Genomic DNA, 23,419 nt, shown 5'->3' with positions numbered 1-23,419 from the left:
GTAGCCTCAGACTACACATTCTTTCCACAGGACTACTGCCTCAGACTACGCATTTTTTTCCACAGGAGTAATGCCTCAGACTTCGCATGAATAAGGTGCCTCAAATTCGCATCACAGAGAGATTGCCTTAGACCTTCGTATGCTGCCTCAGAGCTTCAGACTTCACATGCCATGGACCCAAATTTCTTTCACAAAGGAGAGAACCAAATTGTATCAAATGGTGGAGTATTGATGCTAATATATAGTTGTTTACATAAACAAAAAGGTGTCTCTAATGGCTGAGCAGACTTGTCTTCTTGGAGGGCTGACATGGTCAATTTAAGGACAAAAATATACCTTTTAAAAATTCAATTTTCTTTCTTTAACAAAATTCTTTTGACCCAAGCATGAAAAATATACTTGACAATAATTGTACAAATGACCAATATAGATTATGAAGACCAATACTAGTTATAATTTCAACACAATTCACCCCTCTCATCCTCAGCCACCAAACTCAAGAGACCTTGACAATCATCGGCCCTCTTGAGTAACTTTTGACATTGCACCAGTTATTTAGACTTTGTAACTTAAGTGTAACTTAAGCAGTAACACCATTTAGATCAAAACCTTAGACAACTTCCTCCTAAAGCAGGGAGAAAATAATTAGCACCTGGACCTAAGGCTTGGAGATTACTTGTGCTCATCATATACTATAAATATTAATCGTTTGGTTCTATCCTTTGGTGCAATATTTATTCCTTGGTAATAATGTTTGTACTTAGTGTCGCCAACTAAATTTGTAACTTCCATTTAGGGATTGGAATGGTGTCTATTCTAGATAAAAGACAGATATGTAAGCGGGCAAATAAATATAAGGAGCCTTCCCTATATTTAAAATCCCTCACATTTCCTGTAACAGGCAAGCTGAGTTTCTCTAACTTAATAGAATTATTCATCTTCACTGGCACATTCTGTTCTCCAACAGTTGATGTTTACCAGCTTCTCATATTGGTTCATCTCAGTTCATCATCTGGATATTTTGCATGAGCTGAAAATAGTCCCACCTCCTTAAGCCATATTCCAAGCACACTAAGACCCCCCACTGATGGTAGCTATAACTTTCATTCTATGAAATCCAACAAAGCATATTCAAAACACTTCCATTTTACCATAAATTCATCTGTGCACAACTACATTAACTAGTTAACAATCTTAGCTACTCACTGATCATTTTGTTTTTCCATATTCTACGAAAAGTGTCCGGTAGAGAAATCCGAGGTGCCCAGATTGTAAAAGAAAATATAAATGATCAGTATTATAGGGAAATACTGATAATACTGATGGTATTATCTCTCTCTCTCTCTCTCTCTCTCTCTCTCGCTCAATATATATATATATATATATATAAGGTTTCAGGAACTATTGATGGTATTCTCTCTCTCTCTCTCCCTTTCTAGATATATATATCTTCACTTTCCTTCTACTTAGATATCTAGTCGAACCTCTTGCTCACCACACAAAAAAATAAAGGGAACACTCAACTGTAGAAACTTACATATAAGGAAGAATGAAGAAAGCCATATTATGCGATCAACCAGCCAAACACATTAACTCAGACCGAAAAACATCACTAACACATAGATGGTGTACATGCACACAGAAGTGTTGCTTGCACTTGATGCAGGACAGAACACATTCTCTCTCTGTTGCTTGCACTTGATGCAGGACAGAACAAGAAGATGTCAATACTCACCAAAGGGAACCCGAACCTCTTGCTACAAGATATCAAATTTACACCACACTACTAGTTGCTAAACCTATTGGATTCCCCCAGGGCCCTGCTTAAGATGTTTCCACGGGAAACAAGGAAGTACAAGAGAATTAAGTGGAGGGTATAATACTCTATTTAAAATATTCAAGGCAGCTCACTTAGTTGAAGAGAAAGTCAATTACTAAAAGAGAGGAAACATTGACCATTAAAACCTACGAAAAAAAAATCCACATTCTTCAGGTCTCCAATTAGGTAGCATTAGCAATGTGATGGTTTTCTAAACTTGCATTGCAAATAGACATGAAAAGTAAAATGAAAATGATACAAATAAACACAAGCAGAACAGTAAAATGAATAAAAGTATGACTAAATCATTGACATAGAAGAAAACAAGAAATAAAAGAAATTACTATATGGCTACAATTACCTTCCCATACATTCTTCTAGCTTCTTCATATTGTTTCTTGAGCTCCTTGTTTTCCGGCTCTAACCTCAATGCAAACTCAAGGTCTGTAGTCACAGATTTCCAGCCTCAATGGTCTGCCTCAAAGAAGAGTGTAATAGAGAAACCAACTTTGACAATCCTCCCTCTCCGATTTGTAAAGAATCCATACTTACCATCTATGGCATCTATAAGTTTCCCAAGTTCCCTCCTAGCTGTACCACGACGAGAGTATGCTTTTACATACCGATCATCCAAATCTATGGCCTCTGAACAATCATACTCAGCCTCCTCAAACCTGCATGATCACATCCAGATAAGAACCATGTTAATGAAGCAACAACAATCTCACACGACGAAAATATTATTTTAAAACTTCAAGATGTTGAGATTCACAAAAGAGAGATAGGATCAAATGGGACCAAACAGCAAATCCTAATTCTGCAATAATGTAAAGATGAACCAGCATAAGTGCACTACAGAGAGAGAGCACAAGTGAACTACAGAAACAGAACCAAGAACGAGTGTTCTAGATGAAAAATAACCCATGAACAGTAGACCTCAACACTACAGTGTTTCATAGGCTAAATCACGTCTAAAATGAATGATCACAAGATGTATGACATTACAAATAAGAGTTGTGCATGTACACAACTCAAATGGGTAGGGGGAATTTCCCCAACAGGGGTTGTGAGCCTACGTTGACTAGGTCAACCTTAGCCAAACCAAGAATTAATAAATGATACAACACAGGGTTGCTCATGGTTGAAAGCTAAGATCAAAATTTTATACAATATAAAGTTGTTCATAGTTGAAAGTTAAGATCATTTTCAACATCCGCCCTTAAATTGATCAGATCACAAAGAAAAATGACGAATGCAAAATACAAGTGTGTTTATGAATACCCAACTCAATATAAGGTCAAACAAGGCCAAAAAACAAATGAGAGTGGGTTTATGGATACCCAACTCAAAAACAAATGAGTGACAGCAGGTTTATGGATACCTAGCTGAAATATAAATGAAAGTGGGTTTTCGATACCCATCTCAAATATGCATGAGAATAGGTTTATGGATACCTAACTCAATATAGGTCCAGTTCTGGCCAAATACGAGTGAGATTGGGTTTACCAATACCATATAAATGAGAGGGGCTTTACGGATACCTAGCTCAATATAACGTTGGTCATGGTTAAAAATGAAGATTACACCATTGCTATCAATACCCCTTTTAATCTAAATACTATCAACCATTGCTATCATTATTTGGGATGCATTACTATCCCAAATAATGAGTTTCTGAATGTAACGCATCCAAAATCGATCAAAATCTTCATGTGAAGATAAATCCATGAAAACGTTGAGAATCATCCAAAAGAAAATCATCTATAAGAGACAGTGGAAGAGATCTTCAAGGACCATGAGTAGAAATTCCAACAAAGAAAGTGAGGAAATACCTAGCTTCCCCACAAGAAAAAAGTGGTCATACGTCCACAAATATCACTATGAGAAAACTCCAAACGTTTAAAAACATCCCTTGTATCGTAATACATTTAAGCAACTATCACAAAAGCGCCAACTAACTACTAGAAATGAAGGAAATATCCAAATTGTTAGGATATAAGGCTTACCATGTAATAAAATCACTTTATGACTCTAGGATATGTTAATGTTCACATTTTGTATAAAGCAATTTGTTACACGTTCATTAGTGGAAGTGATCTGCTTAGCGACCAATAAATATAGGAGGTAAAGTCCATTGTGATAAATGCACTAGTTGTTAATTGATAATCTCATATTGTGTTATCTTATCTTTTGTTTAGCCCAATTATGTGACTCAACCCTATCTAGGCTTTCCTCATTTAGTGGTCTAGAGAATTTTTTAATATAGTCAAAACAAAGGAAATTCTAGGAGAATCTGAAACCTTATCAAAAGCCTTGAGCCTTTGAAATACAAGGTTTCACTTCCGCTACTTTGACACTCTGATAGCCACTGAGTTTGTGCCAATGTGAATACCTAGGAACTATTGTCAATAAAGATGGATCGAGAGATCACTAACATATCTGCTCAAACTCTAAAGGATATGAATGTTGATCTCTTAGTTGAAGAGAAGAGAAGCATTGTTGGGGATACAAAAGATGATACCTGTTGCACATTTTTTGTCAAAGTTCCAAGGAAGCAATGCTACTATATTTTTCTTCAAAGATCAAGATCATCAGCCATCAACTATTGTGTCCAGCGTTGCATGAAACGCCCACCCCCCCTAAAGGATCCAAACCAGGAATCGCGTCCCGTACAGATCCGTAGGGGATCAGCCGTCGAATCCGCGGTTCGGAATTTCGAAACTGCAGATCAAGTCGGCGAAGACAGCTCCTGGAAATTCAGAACTGTGTCGGCCCGATCCACAGTTCCAAATTTCCGAACCACGAATCTGATGACAAATCCGCAGCGGATCGGGCACGGATCCGAAGGGAGATGGGCAGTTCCACAAGGTTCTAAATATTTTTTTTATTTTTTCTTTGACTTAAGCTAGGTTGGGACTTCTCGGACACTCCCAAGGTCAACCAACACAAGTGCACTACAGAGAGAGAGCACAAGTAAACTACAGAAACAGAACCAAGAACAAGTGTTCTAGATGAAAAATAACCCATGAACAGTAGACCTCAACACTACAGTGTTTCATAGGCTAAATCACATCTAAAATGAATGATCACAAGATGTATGAAATTACAAATAAGAGTTATGCATGTACAAAACTCAAAGGGGTAGGGGGAGTTTCCCCAAGAGGGGTTGTAAGCCTACGTTGACTAGGTCAACCTTAGCCAAACCAAGAATTAATAAATGATACAACACAGGGTTGCTCATGGTTGAAAGCTAAGATCACATTTTATACAATATAAAGTTGTTCATAGTTGAAAGTTAAGATCATTTTCAACGTCCGCCCTTAAATTGATCAGATCATAAAGAAAAATGACGAATGCAAAATACGAGTGTGTTTATGAATACCCAGCTCAATATAAGGTCAAACATGGCCAAAAAACAAATGAGAGTGCGTTTATGGATACCCAACTCAAAAACAAATGAGTGACAGCAGGTTTATACCTAGCTGAAATATAAATGAAAGTGGGTTTTGGATACCCATCTCAAATACGCATGAGAATAGGTTCATGGATACCTAACTCAATATAGGTCCGTTTATAGCCAAATACGAGTGAGAATGGGTTTACTGGTACCATATAAATGAGAGGGGCTTTACGGATACCTAGCTCAATATAACGTTGGTCATGGTTAAAAATGAAGATTATACCATTGCTATCAATAACCCTTTTAATCTAAATACTATCGACCATTGCGATCATTATTTGGGATGCATTACTATCCCAAATAATGAGTTTCTGAATGTAATGTATCCAAAATCGACCAACATCTTCATGTGAAGATAAATCCACGAACACGTTGAGAATCATCCAAAGGAAAATCATCTATAAGAGGCAGTGGAAGAGATCTTCATGGACCATGAGTAGAAATTCTAACAAAGAAAGTGAGGAAATACCTAGATTCCCCACAAGAAAAAACTGGTCATATGTCCACAAATATCACTATGAGAAAACTCCAAACGTTTAAAAACATCCCTTGTATCATAATACATTTGAGCAACTATCACAAAAGCGCCAACCAACTACTAGAAATGAAGGAAATATCCAATTTGTTAGGATATAAAGCTTACTATGTAATAAAGTCACTTTATGACTCTAGGATATGTTAACGTTCACTTTTTGTGTAAGCAATATGTTACGCTTTCATTAGTGGAAGTGATATGCTTAGCGACCAATAAATATAGGAGGTAAAGTCCATTGTGATAAATGCACTAGTTGTTAATTGATAACCTCATATTGTGTTAATTTATCTTTTGTTTAGCCCAATTATGTGACTCAACCCTAGCTAGGCTTTCCTCATTTAGTGGTCTAGCAAATTTTTTAATATAGGCAAAACAAAGGAAATTCTAGAAGAATCTGAAACCTTATCAAAAGCCTTGAGCCTTTGAAATACAAGGTTTCACTTCCGCTACTTTGACACTCTGATAGCCACCGAGTTTGTGCCAACATGAATACCTAGGAACTATTGTCAATAAAGATGGATCGAGAGCTCACTAACATATTTGCTCAAACTCTAAAGGATATGAATGTTGATCTCTTAGTTGAAGAGAAAAGAAGCATTATTCGGGATACAAAATATGATACTTGTTGCACACTTTTTGTCAAAGTTCCAAGGAAGCAATGGTACTATATTTTTCTTCAAAGATCAAGATCATCAGTCATCAGCTATTGTGTCCAGCGTTGCACGAAACGCCCACGCCCCCCAAAGGATCCAAACCAGGAATCGCGTCACGTACGAATCCGTGGGGGATCAGTCGTCGAATCAATGGTTCGGAATTTCGAAACCGCGGATCAAGTCAACGAAGACAGTTCCTGGAAATTCGGAACCGTGTCGGCCTAATCCACAGTTCCAAATTTCTGAACCACGAATCTAATGACGGATCCGTGGCGAATTGGGCACGGATCCGAAGGGAGATGGGTAGTTCCACAGGGTTCTATATTTTTTATTTTTTTCTTTGACTTAAGCTAGGTTGGGGCTTCTCGGACACTCCCAAGGTGCTCCCTTGATGCTCCTTAGATGCTCCCTCATGGTAATGTTAAAATTCTTGAAGTAAAAGTGGCATTCTCCTTTATTTTTCATTTTCATCATTTTACTTAAATTTTTAACATTACCATGAAATGACTCAGGATGTTTGAGGGTGGCTCCAGCCTCATCGGACTTCATATGGAAAAAATATGAATTTCATATCCTATTCAAAATTCAGTGGACTTAACAATTTTCAAGAATTCATGATCAATGGGATTGTGGCATTTCATTAGATTATATCATGTATGAGGGTATGTGATTAGCATTTAATCAAGAGCACCAAGCCCTATATGTACCCTAGTGATGGTGGTGTTAATTGTTGAACTCCTTTGTCATGCCCTTAGCAAAAAGTTACCTTTCAATAAAGTCAAAATCATCGATCAAGCATGTGAAGCTTTTTCTACCATATTTTAAGGCTTGGATTAGATAGTTTGATCAAAATTGGGCAATGTTGACTAATACCCTTAGACAACTGAGGTAGAGGCAAAGGCTAGACAAGAGAAGAATCTAGATTATAGATGGTTGATGCTAGAATAAATAATCATTAATGTACAATGGATGCCATATCTATCTTGATTTATGTACAAATATGCACGCTTCCATATCTTCTACATCTACTTTGATATTTTGAAAAAAAAAAAATTATATAAATGCACAAAAATAATATATATATATAGTAGACGCTTCCGAGACGCTTCGCTTCTTAGATTTTTGGGAAATGACGCTTCCGCATCCCCACTTCCAAAAAACGTCCCCGCTTCATGCAACATTGATTGTGTCATTGTAAACCCATCCTACAAGTTTGTAATGTAAATGATGGTAGTAAGAATGTGTATGTATGTAACAACCTAGGTAATCCTATTATTTTGGTGACAAGTTTCATCCTAGGAGGTTTTTCGTCTCACTGATTCAGTTGTGTTTTTAAACGCAGATGATTGCCAGAGTTTTTCCCTCCAGCCTCACCCCAAATCTAGGGTGAAATTTATCGTCAAAGTCTTAAGTGAGTCCTAGTGTTTTAGTAGAGTCTTATGTAAAAGTGATTTGGGAATAATTTAAGCTAATTGGCTATATTATTTTATTGGAATAATCTATAACGAACGAGTATTCCCCTTTGAGGGTTGAATTATATAAAATCTTATGCAAAATGTTTTGGTGCATCGTCCCTCGCAATCAAACACCATGGTTAAAATATTTGAGGGTGAAAAAATAATTAATCCCCTCAAGTGTCAATTAATTAATTTTTCTGGAAAAAGTAAAATTAATCCTAAGCCAGAAAATTAATTAATTTGAGTCAAAAAATTAAATTGATAGAGAAATTAAATTCTCCAAGTGGAAGAAATCGTGGGTCTCAAAGAAATTAATTTTTGGAAGTCTGCCACCAAGGGAATATTGGAAATTTCAAGAAAAATTGGACCCTTGGGCCTTGATGGTTAATACAATCAAATTTTTCGAGGAAATTAGCTAAAATTAATATTTTTTAGCTAATAAAACATGGGTTTAATTAGAAATTCGAAAATTCCTCAAAAATAATTATTTCGACAACAGAGATTAAAAGACCATCAAAGATTTATCAAAGACCAAGATTATTTTGACGGAGATCAAGCCAACTATACGTTATTTTCCACTTGGAAGATCTATATATAAATTAGAGGTCATTTGTGTCTCAAGCCATCTGATGTTTGGCTAATATAACTCCGAAAAATTGTTGTAAATTATTGTCCCACTGCGAACATTGGAATAATCATAATAAAGACTTTAGGATTGTTGAACACCTAATCCTCTAAGGGTTAGTGTGGAAGCGAAATAGACTAAGTCCAAGAGACCTTGGGATGTGGAACCCAACGATCAAACCATGTACTATAAATGTATATGTTTTGTTAATAAAAAATGAACTCTCATGTTTTATCTTTCATATTTGTCGCTGCCATGTGTGTGTTTAACATGGTATCAGAGCAGGAGATCTCCTGCCCTGCTCAACTGTGAGCCACTTGTTTTTTGTGGCCCTTTTATACATGTCAGTGATATATCTCTGTTCTAGAGTGCCATCTCTGTCAAATCTATGTTGTTGAATGAGTTGGTTGAGAGTTGAACATTGTACCATACCTTGAATTTCGTGAACCGCCCCAATACGCTGCTCTCTAGAATCTGCAGCATAACGCCTCAATACGCTACTCAACTGTACCTATCAGTTTTTTCCTATTTGCTGCCTCTCAAAGATCTGCATGTCCATTATTCTTCATGTATTCATTCTTGCCTGAACTTGAGCATTTTCAATGTGCACCTAAGCTAACACTCCATTAATTTGGCCTTTGTCAGAAGTCTATTTTCTTATTGTTTTCAGGACGGTTTCTATTATAGATTTTGCGTTGAACAGCAGTTTGTTTGACCTTGTGCTAGTTGGCCTTCTCTTAGCGCTATTGATGTTATTCTCTATCTGCTCCACATCTTGAAACACCGCCTCCCATACCACCATACGCTGTTGCAGTTTGGTTAACGCCCGACCTATACCGCCTCCTCCGCCTGCATTCGGTTGAACGTTGGACTGTCCTCTGGCAGCTTTTCCATTATGAAATTCTTTTTCTTACCTAACATCCACAGTTACTTCTCCACGAAAACAAATTGGGAATGATGGAGCGAAAGCAAGGCAGAGTGGTTTGAGGTGGGATGGAATGTCATCCGCTAGCCTAGCCAGAGAGAATTAGAGAAGACGAGAATCCAAATTACTCTTCTGCTTTATGAAAGTGTTTTGACTCATACAAAAACTGAGCGTAGTTCCTAAGAACAAGAGAATTTCCAGGATTCTTCTCGAGCATTCTCTGATAATGCTCTTCAATATTATCAGGCCCAGCTCCAAGAAAAGTTTCCGCCACTGCCTCCCATATCGGTTTGAGGATCTATGACATCAAGGCCAAGTCCCCGAGCCATAAACAACGGTGCCACGGATTTCTTCTCCTCTACTCTTTCCAGTGTGTAAAGATCCTTCACTCTTCCAACTAGAGCTTCTGTTAGGCGAGACCGTCAGGGTTTGAATTTTTTTCCTCACAATTTTTTATAGCCTCTGTCGCTGGCATGGAATAGCATATTCGGCAGCAAATTGCAAGAAACATGCGTTCTGTTCATCGTAAGGCCCCAAGACACTCGATCCGACGACAGTTCGAAGAAAAAAAAATATTCTTCATTGAAGCAAATGCAAGCACGCATATTTCTTCCTGCGCTTCGTCTACATTTGAGGATTCCAGCAGAGTGTCCCAATTATCATCATCATCAAATCCACAGCAGTGGCTGCAATGGCGGACTGGAGTGCATAAATTCCAGGCTTTTGGCAAAAAGATTGCGTGAAGGCAGATGGGTAGCAAGGCGAAGGAAATAAGAAAGAAGAAGTAGCCGAGTTTAACAAAAGGCAATATTTGTGTGTAGGAGCGACTTCTATTCAGCGTCGTTGGATTGGCTCGCGGTGCCGTTGTGGACCAACTATCTCCATCTACATTCTTTTTGGAAGCTCCAACTCTTGGACTGATGGTTCACTAAATTTGAAGGAACGATCATGACCCGTGAACGTTGCTTCAAAAGGTTCCTTAAGATCAGATCTCTGGAGCTTAAAAGATGAAGATTGAAAGTTGTTCTTGCGATCTAGTTGTACATCAAGCTGCCTAGAATTGGGAGAGTCTGACATAGCCACTTCAATTAGAGGAGTTGAGGCAGCTTTTGTGACCTCAACATTAAGTTGTTCTTGCGATCTAGTTGTACATCAAGCTACCTAGAATTGGGAGAGTCTGACATAGCCACTTCAATTAGAGGAGTTGAGGCAGCGTCTGTGACCTCAACATTCTCAGGCCTCAATTGTTGTTGCTTTGGTAGATGGGAGTTAGTTGCCGTTTATTTACACTTGTCGCTGTCTTTCCAGCAATTCATTGTCTTTGTGTCTTCGGATCTTCAATTTGTAGTGAACAGAGGCAGTGACCCTTCCAATAATGTCGGTGTGCATTACACTATTCTGACAGACATCGAGTAATGTGCCAGAGAATGTTTCATGAAGAGCTAGTCTTTCTCTGTTCCAGAAATCGATTCACAAAATCTTGGTAGAGTTCTTTGCTCTCTATGTTGAACAATTTGGAAGTATGCATTGAAGGGCCACGAAACGTGCTGCAATGAGTTCAACTCCTGAATGCATTACACCCTTGCCATTCCATTAGGAGCAAGTCAATGCCATGAGAAGTTGAAAAGGTACGAGAAAATGTTTATTCAACTATTTGAATGCCACAGTACGCAGTGAGGAGAAAGTTGGGCTATATCGATTTTGCACAAAAATTTTTATCCTCACCATGATGCTGGACCGAGGTTTATGTAACCAGATTTGATACTAACCTGTTTCAATGTTCTGAGCATAGAGACCATCTATTTTAACAGTGAAGTTCAAATCTGCCATGGTGCATTGAATGTTTATGTGGTGCATTGAATATCAAAGTCTTTTTAATGATATGAAAGTGTTTATGGTTGGAGGTGGCATATATATGTGGTAGGATGTATTGTGATAAGCAAGACCTTTTACATATATGTGTCGCTATGTGCTGAAGAAAATTGTAGACAAGTTGTATAACGGTTTTATCTCTTTATAGAGACATTTCCACATCGCTGCAGATTTTTTTAAAAGACTTATATGCAAGCCACTCTATTAATTTCCATTTTTCTCTACCTTACATGTTGAAATTTGGTACCGGAGGACAGGTGGTTCCCTAAGGCTTTGATCTTTGGCCTAGGGAAAAGTGTCCAAAAGAATTTAATTTTTCTCCTAAAGTGACTATAATTTTTATAAAGTCAAATCTAATTTAAAAGTGACTTTAAGTGATTAAGTTAATAAAGTCTAATTTTAAAATGACTTTAATAAAGTCAATGTAAAATTAGAAAAGAAAAGTGACTTTGGAAATAAATGACTAAGTGGGTCTTTATTGAAGTGGGGTGAATTAAAAAATAGAAAGTGAGATTTAAATGAGCATTTAATCTCAGCCCTAGATCTCAATCTATTTCAACCATTGGATTTAGGGATTTCCCAAAAGTCATTTAGGGTTAGATTAGAGGAAAAGGAGGAAAAGGTCATTCATTCTTTCATGAGCAGATTGGGAGAAGGAGAGCAAGAGAGCAAGAGAGATTTCTGGACAATGAGGAGAAGGAGGCAGCAGCTTGGCACACATTCCAAGGCAGTTTTACAGCAGTCCGTACAGCAGCTTGGAGGAGGTCGTACAGTCCGTACAGTGTTTTGAAGGAGGTCGTACAGCAGTCTTTTAGCAGAGGAGGCCGTACAGCACATCAGGTCGTACAGTAGCCGTACAACAGTACGTCCAGCAGAGGGGGTCGTACAACAGCCCATACTGCAGTTTTGGAGGAGGCAGGCCGTACAACAGTTTTTCAGCAGTTTCCAGTTGGCTGTGAGGCACGGAAAATGAGATAAGTTGTAAAATTTGCTTGTTGATTTTTGCTGAATATTTTATCTCACTGTAAAAAGGCATTTTCCAGAAATAAGAAGAAGCTTTCGAACTGGTTTCCCCAAGAGTTGTAGGGGATTTTTCCAGGGTCACCTTGACCAAAAATCACTGTGTTTAAATGTGTTGAATGGTTGTTTGTATGTGCTGATTTTTATATTTCAGCATTTTCCAGCATTTTGTAAAATTTGCAGAGTTTGTGTTTTCAGCAAAATTTATTTTCAGTTGTTGAATGTATGGATATGGGAATGGGAATTTAACTATTTTGGAGAAATAAGGTGAAACTGAAAACGGGGGTGGGAAATGAGAAATTTTTACATGGTATCAGAGCTTGAGTGCTGAAGTGTAGTTTGGGACAACAAGGAGGAAAATTACAGCCTACTGATTTTTCACTCAGAAAATTCCAGCAAGCTGATTTTTCACAAACAGCGGTTTTATCCTTACTACAGCAGTGCTATTTTTCAGTTTTAGGGCAGCATGATGTCATTGGGATTGAGGGTGGAGGATAGGTTGGATGGGCATTCCAATTACAGCATTTGGAAGGAGAGAATGCAGAGTATTTTTGAGGAGGCAGAAGTTGGGACGTCATGGTGCATACCACACAAAACCCTGTTGTTGTGCCTACTGATGCTACTCAGTTCGCTGAGTATAATAAAAAGAACAACAAGGGTAAGAGACTAATTCTAGACGGAGTCAAAGACCATTGCATTCCTCATGTGAGAGGAAAGAGAAATGCCCAGGAGATGTGGACAGCATTGTCCAATCTCTACCAGAGTACCAATGAGAACCGGAAAATGGTCCTGAAGGAGAAGCTGAGACCATTAAGATGGGCAATGATAGTGCAGCTGGATATCTCACAAAGATTACTAATGTGAAAGATGAGTTGGCAGTAGTTGGAGAGGTCATTCCACCCACTGAGTTGGTGCAGATTGCAGTGAATGGCCTCCCCTGTTCATGGATGAACTTTGCTGATAGGGTTTGTGCACGTGAGACCCTTCCCACATGGGAAAGGTTTTGGGATGATTGCATTCAGACAGAGATGATGAAAGGTCAGCTTGGGGCAGCCAAGCCAATTAAGCAAGATGAGGATGTAGCACTGGTGGCAAGAGGCAAGAAAGGCAAAGGGAACAAGCAGGCTTCCACAAGCAATGGTGGGGGCAAAGGAAAGGGTAAAGGTAAACAGGATAACGCACAGAAGGACTATTCCAAGGTGAAGTGTTGGAATTGTCAAAAGATGGGACACTATGCAGTTGTGTGTCCAGAGAAGAAGAAGGGGAAGAACCAGAGCATGGCAGCTTCAGCAGAGGTTGAGGACTTTGCAGATCGTTTTGACCGGGAGTTTGCGTTCACTGCGTGTAAGTCCTCTAATGCAGGATCACCTGCCACACAGGTTCAGAGGGAGCATGCTTTTCCCTTGATTAGCGAAGCATCTTCGGGTATCTGGTATGTGGACAGTGGGGCTTCACGTCACATGACAGGAATCCGTGAGTACTTCTCAGAGCTTTCAGAGAGTGGCACTAATATAGAGGTAGTACTCGGTGATGACAGAATTGTTAGAGCAGTTGGTGTGGGGACACTGACATTTCAAAGGGAGTCCAAACCTCCCTTGAAGGTGTCAGATGTTCTTTATGTGCCAGGGATGAGGAAGAACCTCATATCCGTCTCAGCTTTGGAGGACAGAGGATATGAGGTACTGTTCAGGGGAGGACAGGTGTTGATGTATCCCAAGGGAACTCCAGCTGATTCAGCTAGAGTGATAGGTGTACACCATGCAAAGGTGTACAAGTTTGCATTCCAGCCCCTTTTGGCATTGAGCAGTAGTACTGACAGCAGAGCTAGCAGTTCTGAGCTGTGTGAGATTTGGCACCATAGGATGGGGCATATGTATCATGGAGCTTTGAGGACCTTGCGGGAGATTACTACAAGTGTGCTAGATTTCAGTACTAATCACTTTGATACTTACAGAGGGTGTGCGATGGGCAAGTTTGCCAAATCCCCTTTTTCCAGCAGTGACAGCAGAGCGACTGGGATACTTGATTTGATTCATTCTGATGTGAGCGGTCGGATGTCTCATGTTTCCTTGAGTGGATATGAGTACTATGTTTTATTCATTGATGATCACTCCAGGAGGACCTGGATTTATTTCTTGAAGACCAAGAGTGAGGTCTTCAAGCAGTTTCAAGAGTTCAGAGCTCTTGTGGAGACACAGACAGGTCTGAAGATCAAGTCCCTGAGATCGGACAATGGGGGAGAGTACACCCTTGGAGAGTTTGTTGACTATTGTGTGGAAGCAGGCATTAGGAGGGAGTTCACTGTTCCTTACAACCCCCAGCAGAACGGGGTTGCGGAGAGGAAGAACAGATCCATCGTAGGGGCTGCCAAAGCCATGTTACATGATCAGGGGTTGCCATTGTTCTTGTGGGCAGAGGCCTGCAACACAGCTGTTTATTTGCAGAACGGGAGTCTGCATCGTGCCTTGGGGCACATGACTCCGGAGGAGGCTTTTTCTTGGAAGAAGCCTGATATTGGTCATCTTCGTATCTTTGGGTGCATTACATACTTCGACATACCCAAGGAGAAGAGGACCAAACTAGAGCCCACCGCAGAGAAGGGTATCTTTGTGGGCTACAGTGAGACCTCAAAGGCCTTTCGGATTTACATTCCTGCACAGAGGAAAGTTGTTGTTAGGCGGGATGTGAAATTCGAGGAGGACAGGGCCTTTAGGAGATCACGGGAGTTAGAGTATCTGGATCAACCAGACCCTCAGCAGCAGTTGAGTCAGTCGCAGGGATCCAGTGGGTAGGGATCAGGAGGATCCGGAGGTACATCTATGAGGATGTCAGGTCCATTAGTGAGCAGTGGCTCACCGAGCCAGAGGGGTGGTGCTCCAGGCAGCATGCAGAGCAGTTCACAGAGCAGTTCACTAGGGAGTCTACTGATGGACAGTTCACACGATACCTCAGCTTCTACAGGTTCAGGTGCAGGCAGGAGGACAACAAACAGACAGTCAGGAGTTCAGGCTCCTGATGATGATGCGGAGGAAGAGTTTCATTCTCCAATGGGAGAAGTATGCTCAGGGAAGAGGAAGGCCAAGTGGCTTCAGGACACCTTGAGAGATGCCACATCTGTTGCTAAGCCTAAGAGGCCGGTTAGAGAGATTAGACCACCTGAGAGGTTCTGTAGTTAAATGGCAATGACTACCAGCACCTTTGACTCTGAGCCTTCTAGCTATGAGGAGGCAGCTAGCCAGCAGGTCTGGAGAGAGGCCATGCAGGGGGAGTATTCTTCTATCATGAAGAATGATGTTTGGGAGGTGGTGCCGAGGCCTGAGGGCAAATCCGTGGTTACTTCCAGATGGCTTTACAAGGTAAAGCATGCTGCAGATGGCAGCATTGAGAAATTCAAAGCGAGATTTGTGGCTAGAGGGTTCTCCCAGGGAGAGGGAGTTGATTATGAGGAGACCTTCGCTCCCGTGGCTCGATATACTTCAATCTGCTCCATTATATCGATAGCAACAGAGATGGGTTGGAAGATCCACCAGATGGATGTGAAGACTGCATTTCTCAATGGCTTCATACAGAAGGAGTTGTACATTGAGCAGCCACAGGGCTTTGAGGTACATGGGAAGGAGTCCCATGTGTGCAGACTGAAGAAGGCCCTTTATGGCCTGAAGCAAGCTCCCAGAGCTTGGTTCTCCAGGATAGATACATACTTGCAGCGGATGGGTTTCACAAAGAGTGAGGCAGATCCGAACCTTTACTTTATTGTGATAGGTGAGGAGCCTCTCATTCTGGTGCTGTATGTGGATGACTCGGTCATTACAGGTGCAGAGAAACTCATAGAGCACTGCAAGAGAGATCTTGCGGCGGAGTTTGAGATGAAGGACATTGGCTTGATGCATTACTTTTTGGGTTTGGAGGTGTGACAGGAGGAGGGGCATTTCTTCCTGGGGCAGGGGAAGTATATTGTGGACATCCTTGGCAGATTCCACATGGAGGATTGTAAACCCATGTCGACACCGATGATCACCAACTCGAAGAAGCTTCATGCTTCGGATTTCGAGTTGGTGGATCGCACATTGTACAGGCAGCTGATTGGTTCCTTGATGTATTTGGTCAACACTAGACCAGATATTTGTTTTGTAGTCAACACGATGAGTCAGTTTATGTGTGAGCCTAGGAAGGTTCACTGGGTGGCTGCAAAACACATTTTGCGGTACTTGCAGGGGACAGTGGATTATGGTCAACCCTAGATCTCAATCTATTTCAGCCATTGGATTTAGGGATTCCCCAAAAGTCACTTAGGGTTAGACTAAAGGAGGAAAAGGAGGAAAAGGTCATTCATTCTTTCATGAGCAGATTGGGAGGAGAGCAAGAGAGATTTCTGGACAGTGAGGAGAAGGAGGCAGCAGCTTGGCACACATTCCAAGGCAATTTTACAGCAGTCCGTACAACAATTTGGAGGAGGCTGTACAGTCCATACAGTGTTTTGAAGGAGGTCGTACAGCAGCCGTACAACAGTACGTTTAGCAGAGGGTGTCGTACAGCAGCCCATACTGCAGTTTTGGAGGAGGCAGGCCGTACAGCAGTTTTTCAGCAGCTTCCAGTTCGCTGTGAGGCACGGAAAATGAGATAAGTTGTAAAATTTGCTTGTTGATTTTTGCTGAATATTTTCTCTCACTGTAAAAAGGCATTTTCCAGAAATAAGAAGAAGCTTTCAAACTGGTTTTCCCCAAGAGTTGTAGGGGGTTTTTCCAGGGTCACCTTGACCAAAAATCACTGTGTTTAAATGTGTTGAATGGCTGTTTGTATGTGCTGATTTTTATATTCCTGCGTTTTCCAACATTCTGTAAAATTTCCAGAATTTGTGTTTTCAGCAAAATTTATTTTCGGTTGTTGAATGTATGGATATGGGAATGGGCATTTAACTATTTTGGAGAAATAAGGTGAAACTGAAAACCGGGGTGGGAAATGAGAAATTTTTACATTACAAAAAAAAAGGCAGAGCTGCTTCAGTACTCTTTTGTCGTAAGTCAAAATGGCTTTAATTTATAATGTATTAGATTTATTAAATACTTTGATACAGTCCAATGACGATGGGATGATAAACATCAACAAAGACACTCTCTGTGACATTCAGACCTGCCTGCATAATGCATAGGAAAAGATCGATTTTTTGCAGCTTGAATCACACCTACAGCAAGAAGAGCTACATCAAAATAGACATCATTCTGAACCTATTTTTGTTTAGAACATTGAGATAACCACCCATCAGCAGCAAGTCAATAATGTTACAGATCCAGTGCCCAATAAAGCAGCAGTTGTACATGCAGATGCAGAAGTTCAGTCTGCACTTTCCAAGCCCATCATTAGACCTTGGGAAGAGCTTGTCCACAACAAGCAAAGAACTGGTCTTGGATATGACAAGGACGTGTCCTTTCATATTCCAGACTACTCCAAACCAGTCCAATTTAAAATTGTTGGATTCATTCATGACAGTTCACCTGCTCCTCATGACAGTTCACCTTCAGTTGTTCCAGATTTTGGTTCTCTTCCACAGCAGCCACAACAGATTGTGAAATGCCAACACTATGACCGGGTTGGCCATATGAAAGATCACTGTTTTGATCTTCATCCATGTAAGCATTGTCATAAAACCAGTGATTCTTCAAACAGATGCTTCAAAAACAAACCTCCTGCAAGAACAAAGATTCATCTTGGATGGATCACTTCTTGGCAATGGGCATCAACAACCAAGAAGATATTCCAGTCACATGTTAGAACTTGTTCTAAAGTATTGAACAGTCTTGCAGTTGAGTTTTCCCCATCATCTCACCTTGTATCTGACAGGGGGGAAATGATGACCATCTACAAGCTTCAAAGCCACACCAAGCGAGCCTAAGCCACAACCTGCCACACCAGATACAGAGTTGTAGCCAAAGACAAAGATGCCCCTAAGCATGCCTTCAGTTGGTAATCCAGGACACTTCCTCGAGCAGAAGACTTCAGCTTCTTGCCAATTTCGAAAGAATTCCAGGAATAGAATTGGGGACACTTCCTCTAGCAAAAGACTTCAGCGTCTTGCCAGTTTTGGAAGAGTTCCAAGAATTGCATTAAGCATTCAAGAGTTGTTGGTAATCCTTAAACCATCACAGGATGAGACTTCCCTTTTCAGGTTGCAATTCTCCTTTTTATGCGGGGTCAGACCTCCCTTTCATGGTTGAAGGTTTCCCTTTTCAAACAATAGGAGCACTTCCTCTAGCAGAAGACTTCAGCTTCTTGCCAATTTTGGAAGAGTTCTAGGAATTGCACTAAGCATTCCAGTGTTGGTGGTCATTCTTAAACCACTGCCCTTTATACCAACATTTCAGAAAGCACATTCAACCTAGTGCTGCCATGCAATTTTTGCACATTTTGTATTACAGCTCTCCTCTTGGACTCATATATAACCCTTCGGATTAAGGGGGGGAATTTTGGACACCTAATCCTCTAAGGATTAGTGTGGAAGTGGAATAGACTAAGGAAGTCCAAGAGACCTTGGGATGTGAAACCCAACTGTCAAACCATGTAATATAAATGTATATGTTTTGTTAATAAAAAATGAACTCTCATGTTTTATCTTTCATATTTTTGCTGCCACGTGTGTGTTTAACAGGGATGCAGTTCATGGTGTCTCTGGTCTCTTGATTTGTAGTATGTGTTGGGTATGGGCATTCCTATATTGTGCTTTGTAATTGTTATTAATCGTTATTTCATTGTAGGTGATAGGAGCATTCTATTGGTAAGTTGTGGGCTTATCTTAGGTGATCCAATTCACTGTGTGTTCTAACGGTTATCTTTGAGAAATATATAGTGTTTGCAGGTTCCCCAACCCTTGGACTCCAAGTTCACAAACTGTGGACAGAGGTTGACTTTGTTTGGATCCCAATTATTTTTATGGTTCTCTAACTTCGCTAAGGTTGTGGTTTCTACATTTATCTTTCGAAATACATTTAGCCATTATCAAAGATTTACAACAAATTTAATTTCTCAAATTTTTCTCAAGCATTGTACACATGTATATTTTGTAAATATATTTGTAAAATAGATTTTTGTAAATTATTTATTTTCTGCCTTTGTTTTGCAGCTAGGATTTTGGGGTTTTTAATTTTTTTGAATTTTTTTGTATAGATTGGAATTTTGGGGCTCTTGTAAATTCATTTGTGCAGGTGAGATCAAAGGAAAATAGTTGGATTAGAGTTAGATCTACGCCCTTGAGGATAAGATCTAGCCTCTAAAAAAATTTGCAGGGTCAGCCACTAAAGAATTTGCAAGAAAATTGAAGATTTGGAGCAAATTGATTTTTTGGAGCAAGGGTTTCAAGTTTTTAGGGCTCCGAAGCTCGGTTTTCTCCTCCAAACCCTCAGTGTCAGCCTTTTTCTAGCCTTCGAGGCTAGCCGTAAACTCCTAGAGCCCTCTGCCTACCACTTTTCCCTTTGTCGTGATGTTTTTCGGCCTCCTTAGGCCTAGCCGTAACGCCTAGGGCCTTAGGCCCCCCTCCTCTCCTCTTATTTCCTTAGGCCGCAACCTGAAAGGCTTGCAGGAGCCTCTTAGAGGCTTCCCTTAGGGTGTCACAGGCCTTAGGGCCTCAAAACCCTAAGCGATAGCCCCTAGGAGCCTCTCGGCCCTCTTTTTAGCCAAGCGGCAGCCCTCTTGGGCCTGTCATAGACCTCCTAATGTTGAGAAATCTAGAGCATTAGCATTAGGTGATTTCTCTTTGATTAATGATTGTTTGTGATTGCATTTTTCTTCTTAGATTAGGATCTTCTTCTTGTTAGATTATTAGTGCTCTTCTTCATCAAACAGTAACCAATGCATGATCATAAATATACAAGAGACATAGCATGTAGGCTATGAGCCAGGGCCAAAACCTCTCTCTTTGAGAGGAAAACCCGCACAAATCCTTCTTATAGAGATTCCAATTGACAAATACCAAGACCAAGACCAAGACCCTTGACCTATTAGCCACTCCAAGACCAAGACACTAGTTCTCTGTTCTTCATCTTGACTCCTCTTACTCTTCGACCTTCTTCATGCTGAGATCATCTCTTCAACGAACACACAGTGGGCTCCAAGACAGCACCGAGTTGTAGACTTTTCAAAGGACAGAGATGTAGCATATATATATATATATATATATATATATATATATATATATACATACTTCTATCAAGTCATGTTCTTCTGTTGTAGCACTGAAACCCTTAACTCATGATATCAGAATTATTCTACCTAGACAATGCGTCCCTGGCCTTTTATTATTCATTGTTGTCCCTTCGTTGTCCCATCTGAATTGTCTTCACTATAATAGATATTCGAACCTCTCTCTGTTCAACCCATCCGAAATTATGACTGCGATTACCCATCGAATTCAGAGAATCGAACTTAACTTGTAACCTGAACTTCATTCTTCTATTACCCATCCGAAATCACAGAGAGACCACCGAACTTCTGACAGTAGTTGTCATCCGAAAATCTCAGAGACAGATTGAATTTTTGTGTGTCAAATGCGAATAGCCTAGTTGTGTACATATAGTCGTTTGTCTTCTATAAATAAGCTGACATGATCTATCGAAGGGATGTGTCCCTTTAACTGTGAACCAACATGAATTTAATTTATTCATTTGGAGGTACAACCCTTACGAAATATCACTGGCCAAAAATCTTTGAATATTATTGAATTCGATAAGAATGATGATTTGAAACCTTAGTTCTGGAATGAAACAATGTAACAAGCAGGGTTCGTATACACAGTGGAATATTCAAAATATCTGAAATATAAAAGTATCCATAAACTGTGATTAATCAAAACTTGGGATGAATTGTTATCATAAGACCATATCATAGTGATATCGATAGTCTTGGAAATCATAAATCACTTGTTTTTGGTTTGAGTGATAAGGATATGCAGACTGGTTGAGATGTCTGCTTTTATGATTTGGGTATCGATAAGGAGTTCTTGTGATCTGATTTCCCCTTATCCTATTTGTGGTGATTTATTGATTTACTTGAGGTATCTAATTTCCTTCCGGTCTGGCAGTTGCTTGGCTAATTTTTGGATCTTCACTTGATATTTTTGTTGTTTGAAGTTTGAATCATAGTTTTGAAAACTAAAATCAGACATCAAACTGGTCGCCTGTCTAACTGTTCAAACCAGATTTAATAAACTGGAAATGAAAAAAATACATAAAATATTTATTTTTTAATGAAAAAACTTATTTTTAAGATTTCAAACCATTAGAGACAAAATATGGAAATTCTTCTCATCTATATACCATGTAAGAGTGCATATATCAAAATGGAACCAAGTGCAATACATATCAATGATATCATCAACAAAATATATAACCAATGAGGCTCTAAATGGCCTCTAGAGTCCAAAAACAATGCTAAAAGCCTAAAACTCAAGCTACTAGGCCACTAGCCTACTAAGTACAAATCAATGATCGACATGATCACTCATCAAACTCATCACCACTACTAGACATGGGATCTTGGCAAGAGCCACATAAACATCATTTAGGTCAGAGTCTGAGGACTCCTCACACTCCTCTCCAACATCAATAGCAATACTAGGCCTAGCATAACTAGAAGCACGAGTTGGTCAAGATGCACGACTACTACTCCCCTCACCAATGCCATGTGCCATGTTTAGTTCTAGTGGTTCACTTCCTCCAACTACCAGATCTGCATTGGGATCAAAACCGCCCAACTCCATGGCATCAATATCAAAGTCAGCATCCTTCTAAAGTTGGATCAATATCATCCATCATAATAAGATTTGTATCAGGTCTTTTGTTCAACAATTGGTTGCACCTTAGACAAAGTTTGTATTGCACGAAGACAAGAGCATTCAATCATTTTTGTTCCAAATGATTTCTCTTCTTCATGTGAGTCCGTTCAAAAACAGAGCAATTGCGCTCACTGCAAGTTTGGATGAGAACTCTAACTGCAAACTTTTGCAGTTGAGGGCATTGGCTTCCAAACGACTCCCACCAATGTGCTACAAAGACAAAGACTAGAGCTAGTTCATTGCTCAACAATGTAGATGGTAAGTTTGAACAATTTACAAAATACAATACAGCTTCAATTTTAAAAAATTGAACTTTACAACAACAACAAAAAACCAAATAAATTGGAATTGCTTACCTGGTTGATACACACCTCTTGCAATCTTTGTCAAATTCTTGCCAAATGTGTTTGTGGCCCTATTGTTGTCGCCTAGCACACACACCTAAGTTAGTGAGAAAAGCCCTTAGCCCCACAAGGTGTGGTTGGTGGCAAAACTAAAAGATGGGGTTGTCACCTATTCCCAACTTTCTCCATTAAAACTCTCTCCTAGGTAAGCTAAGCGGGGTGGTCCCTAATGAAAAGTTAGACGAAAAAATAATATGAGGTTTCTAGGAGATACTAAGGTTAAATGGATTACTTCAAAATTATGAGCAAGTTCAATCAAGTATGATAAGCAATACAAGATATGAAATAAAAGATGTTCTCAATAATCATCAACACATAATAAAAAGATAAGCATGTAAACCATTGTCTTCAATATTGCTTCAAAATAACAAACATTTGCTCAAAAAGAAATTGTTAGGCCCCCATACTACTAGTGTAACCCCTTATTGTTATTAGTGCAACCCCCTTATTATATTGTTGTGCCCATTTGTCCCCATATTGTTATTATGGTGCCCCATAGAAGCCCACTATTGTTATTGTTGTGCCCTTACATTATTATTGTTATGTCGGCTCTGATTATATTATGACCCCTTAGACTCCTATATATAGAAAGGAGGTCTTGTCATTTGTATCATCCAATAATTGTTCATTTGTGTAATGTAAAGGAGGTTGCCGCCTCGAAGAGGCTGATTTCCAAGTCGTTGATCTATCTTTTCTATCTTTTGGTGAGCTGGTTTCATAACATTTGGTATCAAAGGTTTGGATTCTAGAGTTTCTTTGCTCCAAACAAGTCATCGTGGAATTTTCGCTATAACTTTTTCTCTACGAAGTTTCAAACGCTAAAAAAATC

The 23,419-nt window shown here is 39.7% G+C and overlaps 1 protein-coding gene across 6 annotated transcripts in view; it reads right to left on the bottom strand.

Annotated features, from left to right (window-relative positions):
* The window catches only part of TPR5 (Tetratricopeptide repeat (TPR)-like superfamily protein), a 365,268-nt gene that overhangs the window by 209,005 nt on the left and 132,844 nt on the right, over positions 1-23,419 (bottom strand). For all 6 annotated transcript variants that reach the window (XM_089427733.1, XM_089427727.1, XM_089427716.1 and 3 more), the window contains exons 6-7: positions 2,372-2,493; positions 2,181-2,263 (exon numbers count right to left, since the gene is read on the bottom strand). In XM_089427733.1, the coding sequence (XP_089283859.1) occupies positions 2,181-2,263; positions 2,372-2,493 (205 nt within the window). The remainder of the gene's footprint in view (positions 1-2,180; positions 2,264-2,371; positions 2,494-23,419) is intronic.

Source organism: Pinus tabuliformis, chromosome 6 (assembly GCF_031772625.1).
Source record: "Pinus tabuliformis cultivar Carrire ecotype Pingquan chromosome 6, CPIR1, whole genome shotgun sequence".
NCBI lineage: Eukaryota > Viridiplantae > Streptophyta > Pinopsida > Pinales > Pinaceae > Pinus > Pinus tabuliformis.
This window is presented reverse-complemented; position numbering and strand designations above follow the sequence as displayed.